Here is a 12528-nt window from a genome sequence, read left to right on the forward strand (position 1 = left end):
AAAATAGATGTGGTGTGGACTGTATACTCAATACAGTCTTAATATGATACCTCAGTGTCTGTCTTTTGACTGAGACTGCATTTTATACTGGTCAAGTCAGTCTACTCACATATTTGTATTAAAAATGTTTCTCTCTCTACAAGCAGTACTTCTATCATTTGTCATTGTTAATAATAATACATCCATTTATGAATAGATATGGACGGTTTCAGGACGCTGATATACAGTATCTGATTATGTTGAAAAATATACTGCCTCTCTATTTTCACAGCCAAATAATAGCAGTGTTATTTTAAAACGATTTTAATGTTTGCAGGTTGTCAGCCTGTCTAGTCACAGAGGAAGGCTGTGCTTCTCTGGTCTCAGCTCTGAGGTCAAACCCCTCACACCTGAGAAACCTGGATCTGAGTAACAATGACCTGAAGGATTCCGGAGTGAAGCTGCTCTCTGCTGTACTTGGGATTCCCCACTGTAAACTGGAGACTCTGAGGTTAGTATTCCTGTAGTTGGTCAACAAGTGATAATTGTTCACCAGATCCACATGTGTTTACCAGGCACACATAGTCCACACCATATGTGTTTGGACAGTGAAGCTTACAGTTTTAAATGTGTCACTATGCTCCAGCATTTTGAATTTCAGATAGAATGTTTCACATTAAGCGACAATACAGAATCTCACCTTTTATTGGAGGGTAATGGTGAGAGGTTAGCATGTTTTGTTGTATACTCTAACTTTCTCACTCATTATTATTCATGATTTCTTCTTGATTTTTCGTAATTATGGTATCGGTATCATCACAATTAATTTAGTGTTTAGAAACTTTGTATCTACTCAATTAGATAGAAGATTAATCCAGTCATCACCCACCATTCAGTTACTATCGGGCAAAACATAACCCAAAACACAACCAAAACAAACTGCAAATGCAACCAACAAGTTTGGGACCAAATACTACACTTTTGACTACTTTAATATACTATAGGTGAATTGGTCAGAATACTTATGACTTTTTTAAGTGGCGGGACTAGATACATCAAGTGCTTTCATTTTGAAACTGTGAAACAGATATGTATGAAAATACCCTGAAATAAAAAGTGACACTAAATACTGTCACTTCAAATGAAACACTTGATCTCAAATCGAAAATGCTTGAGTATATAGACACATTTAAAATGTTAGCTTCACTGTCTAAATAGATATGGTGTGGACTGTATCCTCGACACTCTCTGAATCTGATACCTCAATGTCTGTCTTTTGACTGATACTGCTTTTTAAAATGGCCTGGTCAGTCTACTCAAATATTTGTACTTAATATTTCTCTATCTACAAGCAATACTTTGATAATTTGTCATTTCTAATAATTATATATTCATTTATGAATAGATATGGCAGATTTTAGGACACGGATGTAAAATATCTGATTATGTTGAAAAAATATACTGCCACAATTTTCACCACCAAAGAATAGCAATGTGGTTTTAATATGATTTTACTGTTTGCAGGTTGTCAGCCTGTCAAGTCACAGAGGAAAGCTGTGCTTCTCTGGTCTCAGCTCTGAGGTCAAACCAATCACACCTGAGAAGCCTGAATCTGAGTAACAATGACCTGAAGGATTCAGGAGTGAAGCTGCTCTCTGCTGGACTGGGGAATCCCCACTGTAAACTGGAAAGTCTAAGGTCAGTATTCCTGTGTTTGGTCAACAAGTGCTACATTTTTACCAGATCCACATGTGTTTACCTGGTACACATAGTCCACACATATGTGTTTGGACAGTGAAGCCTACAGTTTCAAATTTGGCACTATGCTTCCGGTTTTTAGAAAAAATAATAATGAAAAAACTCTGAAACATCACATTTACATGATGATGCTACAAGATTTGGGGAGTTTCTCCCATTCTTCTCTGCAAATCATCTCAAGCTCTGTCAGGTTGGATGGGGAGGGTTGCTGCACAGCTATTTTCAGGTCTCTCCAGAGATGTTCGATCGAGATCAAGTCCGATGTCATAGTGTTTGCTGTCTCTAAATGTGAAGACTAAATTAATAAATCAATTCTCTATTTGTGATTAAACTAATCATGTAACTTTAATTAACTAGGAAATTGGGGCACCACGGGAAAATGTTAATAGATTCTCTATTTCCCAAATTAACTCTTCAGACATTTTCATATCTTATCGATTACAGTATTCTATTAATGTATTATTTCATCAATCTCATTCCTGAATGTCGCAAACCTTTGGATATCTGCACGAACCATAGCATCAAATAATGAATCAGCAATATACAAATTGGCTTAATTATTTATTTACTAACTAATCAATCACAGGATTACATAAACACACACACACAATAGGTCATACATTGGTTACTAACATGATACGTATAAAAAGTCTGTAGTGGACAAAATCGATATGATGGCTTGGTAGACAAAGGAAATGGGTGGGGACAGCTCAAGAGCGAGAAACTCTGAGTGGATCCACTGTAATACAGTTGATAACTACACTCATGTAAATGCTAATACTTTGAAAATGAATAGCCGCTCATTAAAAAATAAATAGCAATTTACATATTTACGAGTGTATGCCTTTGTTGTCCCTCTCTGTGATCGCCAGTCTGTCTGCGGGATAATCGTTCATCAGGGAGTCTCTGGATGCGTCCACCAGAGATCAGTCTTCCGTAGTTGTAGATTGTTATAATGGATACGTCAGAGTACCATTCAAAAATGTTCTTAGATCGGATGCGTTTACCAGACGAAAGTATTTAAACAGCTGCAGCCTGAATAATTGGTCTTTAGTTTGTAGATTTCTTCACCATTTCAGCATGGGGATGATCTCCACGTTCTCTGGTCTTGTCCTTTGGTCGAGGTGCTAACCATTTCAACATGTAGCGACAGCTTCATGTTTTCCGATCTCTAGAGTGGTAGCCATTTCAACGTGGGGACTATCCTAGCGTTATCTTCACTAAATTTACATTTTGTCACAAGTCCTTTTATTAACTTTGTGGAAGGGGGCATTCCATGACGTTTGGGTATAATGTCTTTGCTAACGGGGGCGTGGCCACTGACTTAGTTCAGACTTCATATGAAAACAATTATCTTGTTTAGAAGGCTAACATCACATTACATCTTCTCACAAATAGTTTCCTATTTAATCATATATTTTATACAGCATTCAGATGCAAACCCAATAATTGAGAAGTGTATACAAACAAAGATACAGTAATGTGGTTCTCCGGTCTTTCATGAGGTCAACAAATGAAACAAATTCGACATGGCTGTTCCTTAAGTGTCCACGGACCACTCCAATTGTTTGGAATACACAAATACTGTTAAATTATTCAACTTTTTGTTGTTAAAGTTTCTCTCTGTGTTAGCAAAGGGATTCTCCACTTTCATTTTGGCAGAGTGGGGAAAGGAGTTTCAGTATTTACGACCATCATAAACCTGTGGTGGGAGAGAGCGAGAGTGAGAGCAAGAGCGAGAGCGAGAGAGAGAGAGGGGGGGGGGGGGCTATGATCCTCACCCCAAAAGAGCACGTCGTGACAGTCCCCCTCTGGTGGGTTCAATCTTGTGATTTTGCTGCATGTTGCAAACCAACATAAAAATCATGACCACATGATATCCTGGTTGTGGATCATCGTTGTGGCCCCCCTCTGGTGGTTGACCCGGTTAGGCTTTCTGAAAGCTGCAAAGCACCTCACGAATGGCCAGGGGATGTCCTGGTTGGTGATCGCCGTTGCGGTCCCCTTCTGGTGGTTGACCCGGGTACGATTTCTGCAAATGGAGTAGGCCGCCACAAGGATGGGCAGCGAATGTCCGGATTGGAATTGCCGTTCCGGACCCGTCTTCTGGTCGTCCAGGCTGGTGGATCTAGGCAGGAACTTAGGCAGATGTGAACAACGCACACACACTCACGAAATACATAATTACATTTCTTCCCAAATGAGTGGCGTTGTGGCACTAAGTGACGGTTGTATGGGGAACTTGTTTATGGCTCTATCACTTCCTAAGTGTCAAAGGAAATGAAAGAAAAAGGAATGGAAGCATAAACAAAATATATACAAAATATAGTTATCACACCTTAATCATCTAATTGGACTGTATTCTATATACCTCCAAGGTCTTTGCAAAATGACCCTACCATGACATTGTCTAATGTCATATCTAGGGCGTTCCTAATTTGCGGTGTGTTGCTTAGGACACTATCCTAAGATGATAACTACGTAATAAGTCTACAGCTGTAAGGCACCAGCTTCGGGCAGTCTACAGGCATGACCTATGGACCTCTGTGGAGATCTGGTGAGTACTGTAGCTGTAGAGTCAATGGTCTTAGAGTACATTTTCAACTTTACTAAGGCTGGTATTTTGTTCACACCCTTAAGTGATTTGAGCATAAATCCACATTAAATGTTCCATTGTACGTGTGTGTTTGTGCTTACACAAGCGCACATACCAAGGGAAAGAAACCAAGTATCCGGGTAGGCTGCAAACTGTTCAGAATGAGTCTGAAGTCATCAGATCAGTTCCAGATCAAGGCCTGGTAATTAAGAATTGATGTCGACCTCAAGACAAGTGTTAAGCGGTCATTGTGTCTTTCACCATTGTAGTGGTGATAGGTATGAAGGAGTCTATTTCATAGCTATGTTATCCACAGAAGAGCTAACCTCACTACGGAAGTACTCTCTAAGCACTGAACCAGTCGTACGCGGTGTGTTCATGTTTCATGACTTCTAATAACTTTCCTCCTAAATGGAAGGTTCTATTTATTAGTGGCATGTGTGTTAACCATCAGAAGAGTGTTCTGGAGATTCCCTTACACGTGTAGAAATCTTCGTGACTCCTCTATCGCTGTTATCTATAGCAATTTGACTTGTGAGGTCTCTAATCCTCTTACTGATTGTTGCTGTGCTGGCATTGGTAATGGTACTCAAAGGGACCAGTTATCCTACCGATTTATTTTGTAGTCTCGACCCCCCCACCGGCCTCATGATGAGGCTCATCATGGGTCTGGGCTTCTAGTATTCCCCCCATTTCTGTCTCCCCCCCCCCTCCCCACCAGTGGTTGGTGTTGGTATCCGAGGCACAAAGGAAAAGGTCGGAACCTATCAATGAGTTGTCAGCGGCCGGTGTTTGTGCTTCAAAACGCTCAGTGGCTATCGAGGCTTGCCAGTCACCACAGCGTCCACGTGTGGCAACCTCTTCAGTGCCTGCGAACTGAGATAAGGTTTTCTGTCTGTGATATCGCAAAGTGTTTCACCAGTGGGAGTCATCTGGTCAGTTGTGGGACTGATGCCATTAGTGTCATTGCAAGGGATGACAGTGCCCCACAAAGCGGTAGATGTATCATCGGAAGCAGAGTTCACTCTGCGTGTCAATGGTTTGCTTGCTTAGACTGCCGCAGTGCTTGTGGAACCCGTAACATTCGGGTAGCCAACCAATGCGTCCTCTATGTCAGCTAGGAACGTCTAGAGTACTAGAGAATGTGGCAGTTGGATGTGAATGAATTTGCAAAAGCAAATTGAATTTATTAATCAATGATAATGATTAATCATAACTGGATAGGCTATCTGGGAATTAAACTTTAATTAACCTGAGAAGTTGGTTCATCTCGGTTAATATAGGAATTTTAAAATTGTCTCATTTGTAGAAAGAACCTGAAAAGGTATGTTCTACAATTGAACTTATTAAATTGAATGAGACAATGATATCCAATCAATTGAGATTATGTCTGTATTACCATAAGTGTAAACAGTAGTTTAAATGTTAGGGTACATTCCTCACCAGGCTCACATGTCCCTAAGGCCGAAGCCACATGGGTAGTCCTGAATGAGCTTTGCAAAGCAAATTTTACTGATTTAATCAATGTTAAGGATAAATCAAACCTTTTTAGGCTATTTGGAAATTAAACTTTAATTAACCTGAGAGCGTTGCTGTTTCAAGGTTAATGTGGAAAAGTTTAAATTGACTCATTTGTAGAAACCCATCCATTTGGATATTATTCAAAATGTCCATTGGAAAAGATAAATCTGTCAATTTGACCTCTTAGTTAAATTGAATCAGACATCGATATCCAATCAGTTGAGACTGACTGGATATCATAAGTAACCACTTGTTAAACGTGATCCACATTTGGGTGTCACCTACATTCTAATCAAAAGAAATGCACTGACGATTCGTCACCACCAGAGGTCAGTGATAGCACACGCTGAAATCAAATGGAAGTAAAAAAGGCGGGACTTCCGTTGCGCAAGCCGGAGGAATTTCAACGTGACACAGGAAAAAAAATGGCAGCTTTCCCTTTGTTAGCTTAGCATCTCATGCAAGCTAATCCTACTTTATACACTTTCAAGAATAACATTGGATCCCCTTCAGCAAGGGAACGGTTTTATGCAATATTTTGTCGGAACGCGCTGTAAACAAAGACATACACCGTTGGTCTACTCGCATGGAAACGTGAGAGATAATTATCACTAGTCAAGCTAATATCGACTCAGATTTCAATCGGCTGGCTCTTTGTCCTCACTCAAGAAATTAATAATGAGCCTTCTGAAACGTGGGAGGCAGAAATAGCACTACGTTTGGCCAAACTATTTCTATAAGTAGTTGGATCGTGTCTTAGTACTATAAATGTATAGCTAACGCTACCCCCTGGCTACGTCAGAGAACATCACGGAGGCATTCTCCAGAACACACACACATGGCTCACCAACTCTCTCTACTGATAACATAATCTGGGTGTTTTATGTAAACTGCTTGTCAATTTTATATTGGCTGAATCAAAATGAAAGCGTCATCCTATTTTAGATTCCTCGCACGATGCGTCATTATGTCTTGTCTCTAGTAAGGTTGAATGAGATGATGTGCTATTTATCAAATCGATTACCTAACGTTTAATTGATTATGTCATTGAATTAATTCATGCACCAATTAACTCATGAATAACCTGGGGCACCACGGAAGCATTCGTTTTTATAGAGCGGCTATCCCCTGAATCCACTCTACAAGATCTGAAGATATTTTATATCAATAGCAGTCGGTCATTAATCGTCACCTTATTCAGTCTCATCTGAAAGTTGTACAATTATGGGTTATCTTCACGAACCCCGGCTAACAAGTTGAATCAACAGTTCAAAGTTCATACCAAGTTGCCATACACAGCTCAGGCTCTATTCTGACTGGTGTAGTCGAAATTCATCCTTCCAGCATGGTGATCGTCACCTCCAAGCCCTTTTAAACGTATGAACATCAGTCCTCACGTCATCGGGAATTAAATGTTAATTTCATTAGGTTGAAATTTGCCCTTTTAAACGTATGGACATCAGTCCTCACGTCGTCGGGAATTAAATGTTAATTTCATTAGGTTGAAATTTGCCCTTTTAAACGTATGGACATCAGTCCTCACGTAGTCGGCAACTGAGGTTTGACTTCCGTCAACGGGCTTTTGTAGTGGGGGAGAGAAGGGCGTGTTTCATGGTTCTCAACCAATGTCTGTTCACTTGGGCGTGGCCACTGAGTGAGCATAGTTTACTTTATGAAAACAATTCTCCCATTTAGAAGCTGAAATTAATATTTTCACAAACAGTTTCATATTTAAACATTTAAATTGCACAACAATTCCATGTCAGTCTGATGACTAGAATGTGTAGACTTTCCAAGATACAATTTATGTCGTCTTATCATCAGATATAATGTCCCAGACACCAACTGATCTGACATCATATTCTTTAAGTACCAACAGACACTTTCAACTGGTTGGATTACAGAAATATTGATATTTTTTCACAACCTTTTGATGTGACCATACTCTCTCTATGTTAAGAAAAGGCTTTCCAAGAGTCCATTCTGTAGAGTGGAGAGAAAAGGGGAAAGGTATTTATGACGGTCACAAACCTCACACAACAGGACAACGTCATGACATTATATACTGTCACGGTCTTCCTCCTCTTCATCTGAAGAGGAGAGGCGAGAAGGATCAGAGGACCAATATGCGGCGTGGTATGTGTTCATAGTGTATTTTAATAAAGAGAACACTGAACACTTAACAAAAGAGTAACAAAAAAACAATAAACCAAATACAACCGTGAAGCTACAAATGAGACCTGTGCTGACACAAGCCACTAACATAGACAATCACCCACAAACAAACAGTGCAACCCAGGCTACCCCAGTATGATTCTCAATCAGAGACAACTAATGACACCTGCCTCTGATTGAGAACCATACTAGGCCGAAACATAGAAATCCCCAAATCATAGAAAATCAAACATAGACTGCCCACCCAACTCACGCCCTGACCATACTAACTAAATACAAAAACAAAGGAAATAAAGGTCAGAACGTGACATATACTGTCACCTCGTATGAAACATTTGATCTGAAAATGCTGGAGCATATTGCCAAATGTAAAATGTTAGCTTCACTGTCAAACTAGATATGTTGTGGACTGTATACTTAATACAATCTAAATCTGATACCTCACTGTAAAAATAGATATGGTGTGGACTGTATACTCAATACAGTCTTAATATGATACCTCAGTGTCTGTCTTTTGACTGATACTGCATTTTATACTGGTCAAGTCAGTCTACTCAAATATTTGTATTAAAAATGTTTCTCTCTCTACAAGCAGTACTTCTATCATTTGTCATTGTTAATAATAATACATCCATTTATGAATAGATATGGACGGTTTCAGGACGCTGATATACAGTATCTGATTATGTTGAAAAAATATACTGCCTCTCTATTTTCACAGCCAAAGAATAGCAGTGTTATTTTAAAACGATTTTACTGTTTGCAGGTTGTCAGCCTGTCTAGTCACAGAGGAAGGCTGTTCTTCTCTGGTCTCTGCTCTGAGGTCAAATCCCTCACACCTGAGAGAGCTGGATCTGAGTAGCAATGACCTGAAGGATTCAGGAGTGAAGCTTCTCTCTGCTGGACTGGGGAATCCTCACTGTAAACTGGAGACTCTGAGGTCAGTATTCCTGTAGTTGGTCAACAAGTGATAATTGTTCACCAGATCCACATGTGTTTATCAGGGACACATAGTCCACACCATATGTGTTTAGACAGTGAAGCTTGCAGTTTTAAATTTGGCGCTATGCTCCAACCTTTTGGTTTTGAGATACAGTAGAATGTTTCATATTAGGTGACCGTACAGAATGTCACTTTTTATTTGAAGGTATTCATACCTGTTTTACCGTTTAGAAATGAAAGCACTTTATGTATGTACAGTGCCTTCGGGAAGTATTCAGACACCTTGACTTTTTCCAGAATTTGTTATGTTTCAGCCTTCTTCTAAAATTGATTAAATACTTTTTTTCCACTAATCAATCTCCACACAATAAACCCATAATGACAAAGCAAAAACAGGTTTTTAGATATGTTTGCTAATTTATCAAAAATAAAATAAATGAAATATCACATTTACATAAGTATTAAGACCCTTTACGCAGCAGTTTGTTGAAGCAGCTTTGACAGCAATTACAGCCTCAAGTCTTCTTGGGTGTGGCCCTACAAGCTTGTCACACCTGTATTTGGAGAGTTTCTCCATTCTTCTCTTCAGATCCTCTCAAGCTTTGTCAGTTGGATGGGGAGAGTTGCAGCACAGCTATTTTTAGGTCTCTCAAGTTCAAGTCTGGGTTCTGGCTGGGCCACTGAAGGACATTCAGAGACTTGTCCTGAAGCCATTCCTATGTTGTCTTGGCTGTGTGCTTGGAGTCGTTGTCCTGTTGGAAGGTGTACGTTCACCACAGTCTGAGGTCCTGAGCGCTCTGGAGTAGATTTCATCAAGGATCTCTCCGTACTTTGCTCCGTTCATCTTTCCCTTGATCCTGACTAGTCTCCCAGTCCCAGACGTGACACTTGGCATTCAGGCCAAAGCGTTCAATCTTGGTTTCATCAGACCAGAAATGTCTTGTTTCTCATGGTCTGAGAGTCTTAGGTCCCTTTTGGCAAACTCCAAGCGGGCTGTCATGTGTCTTTTACAGAGGAGTGGCTTCCATCTCGCCATTCAACAATAAAAGCCTGATTGGCGGAGTGCTGCGGACATGGTTGTCCTTTTGGAAGTTTCTCCTATCTCCACAGAGGAACTCTGAAGCTCTGTCAGCGTGACCATCAAGTTCTTAGTCACCTCCTTGACCAAGGACCTTCTCCCCCTGATTTCTCAGTTTGGATGGGTGGCCAGCTCTAGGAAGAGACTTGGTGGTTACAAACTTCTTCCACTTAAGATTGATGGAGGCCACTGTGTTTTTGGGGACCTTCAAGGATGATTTTTTTTTTGTTACCCTTCCCCAGATCTGTGCCTTGACACAATCCTGTCTCTGAGCTTTACAGACAATTCCTTCAACCTCATGGCTTAGTTTTTGCTCTGACATACACTGTCAACTGTGGGACCTCATATAGACAGGTGTGTGCCTTTCCAAATCATGTCCAGTCAATTGTATTTACCATAAGTGGACTCCAATCGAGTTGTAGAAACATCTCAAGGATGATCAATGGAAACAGGATTCACCTGAGCTCAATGTTGAGTCTCATAGCAAGATGTCTGAATAATTGATAATTGATAATAAAGTATTTCAGTTTTTTAAATATTTAACACATTTGATTAAATGTATATAAACCTGCTTTCATTGTGTCATTATGGGGTATTGTTTGAGATTGATGAGGGAAAATTAGAATGTAATCAATTTTAGAATAAGACTGTAACGTAACAGAATGTGAGGAAGTCAATACTTTCCGAAGGCACTGTATTTGAAGAAGTTGTCATTTTTGGGAAAAATTCACTTAGTCAAAATTGTTGTATTTGGTCCCATATTCCTTGCCTGCAGTGATTACATCGAGTGTGTACTCTACAAACTTGTTGAATGCATTTGCAGGTTATCGTGGTTGTGTTTTAGATTATGTTTTTCCCAATAGAAACTGAATGGTGAGAGTCATTTTAGAGTCCCTTCACTTGTGTTGTAAGTAAGAATAGAAGATGCTTATGAACACTTCTACATTCATGTGGATACTACTATGATTATGAATAATCATGAATGAATTGTGAATAGTGATGATTGACAAAGTTTCTCACTCATAATCATTCATGATTAATTCATGAGTTTTCTTAGTCATGGAATCATCAATATTAATTTAGTTGTGTTTAGCAATATCTTATGTACTCCAGTCATCACCCACCATTCAGTTACTATTGGGCAAAACATAACCCAAAACACAACCAAAACAAACTGCAAAAGCAACAAACGAGTTTGGGACCAAGTACTAAACTTTTGACTACTTTAATACACTATAGGTGAATTGGTCAGAATAGTTATGACTTCTTCAAATGGGGGGACTAGATACATAACGTTCTTTCATTTCTAAACTGTCGAAGAGATATGTATGAAGATACCCTGAAATTAAAGGTGACATTTTATGTTGTCACCTCATGTGAAACATTTGATCTCAAATCCAAAATGCTGGAGTATAGAGCCAGATGTAAAATGTTGGCTTCAATGTCAAAATAGACCATACTACATTCAATACAATCAAAAATCTAATACCTTTGCTTTTTAAACATTATAATTTAATAATTTGTCATTTCTAATAATGATACATCCATTTATGAATAGATATGACAGGATTCAGGACCATGATATAAAATATCTGAATATGTTAAAAAAATATATATAATGACACAATTTTGACCACCAAGGAATATCAGTATGGTTTTAATATGATGTGACTCTTTCTCAGGCTGCCAGGCTGTCTAATCACACAGGAAGGGTGTTCTTCTCTGGTCTCAGCTCTGAGGTCAAACCCCTCACACCTGAGAGAGCTGGATCTGAGTAACAATGACCTGAAGGATTCAGGAGTGAAGCTGCTCTCTGCTGGACTGGGGAATCCCCATTGTAAACTGGAGACTCTGAGGTCAGTATTCCTGTAGTTGGTCAACAAGTAACAACTGTTCACCAGATCCATATCTGTTTACCAGGCACACATAGTCCACATCATATGTGATTGGAGGGCTTATAGCTTTAAATTTTGCGCTTGCATTTTGGATTTGAGATAGAATGTTTAAAATTAGGTGACAATACAGAATGTGACCTTTTTTTTTATTGGACTCCAAAATGACAGGACATGATTTACCATTCAGTTACTATTGGGCAAAACACAAACCAAAACACAACCCAAACAAACTGCAAATGCAACCAATGTGTTTGGGACCAAATACTAAACTGTTGACTACTTTAATACACTATAAGTGAATTGGTCAGGATTCTTATGACTTTTACAAATGATTAGATACATAAAGTCCTTTTATTCTTCTAAGCGTTGAAACGGCTTAGAAAATCTGTATTAAAATACCTTCAAATAAAAGGTGACATTATATACTGTCACCTCATATGAAACATTTGAGCTTAAATCCAAAATGCTGTAGTACAGAGCCACATTTAAAATTATTATCTTCACTGTCATATATATGGTGTGGACTGTATACTTAATAGAATCTACATCTTATACGCCACTGTCTGTCTTGTGACTGATACTGT

At 39.2% G+C, this 12528-nt stretch overlaps 1 protein-coding gene across 1 annotated transcript in view; it reads left to right on the top strand.

Moving 5' to 3' along the window:
- Positions 1-12528, top strand: part of LOC110485300 (NACHT, LRR and PYD domains-containing protein 12) — a 50544-nt gene that overhangs the window by 34456 nt on the left and 3560 nt on the right. The window contains exons 9-11 of the mRNA XM_036939240.1: positions 1504-1677; positions 8796-8969; positions 11732-11905. Coding sequence (XP_036795135.1) covers positions 1504-1677; positions 8796-8969; positions 11732-11905 — 522 coding nt within the window. The remainder of the gene's footprint in view (positions 1-1503; positions 1678-8795; positions 8970-11731; positions 11906-12528) is intronic.

The sequence above is a fragment of the Oncorhynchus mykiss genome, chromosome 12 (assembly GCF_013265735.2).
Source record: "Oncorhynchus mykiss isolate Arlee chromosome 12, USDA_OmykA_1.1, whole genome shotgun sequence".
Classification (NCBI taxonomy): Eukaryota; Metazoa; Chordata; class Actinopteri; order Salmoniformes; family Salmonidae; genus Oncorhynchus; species Oncorhynchus mykiss.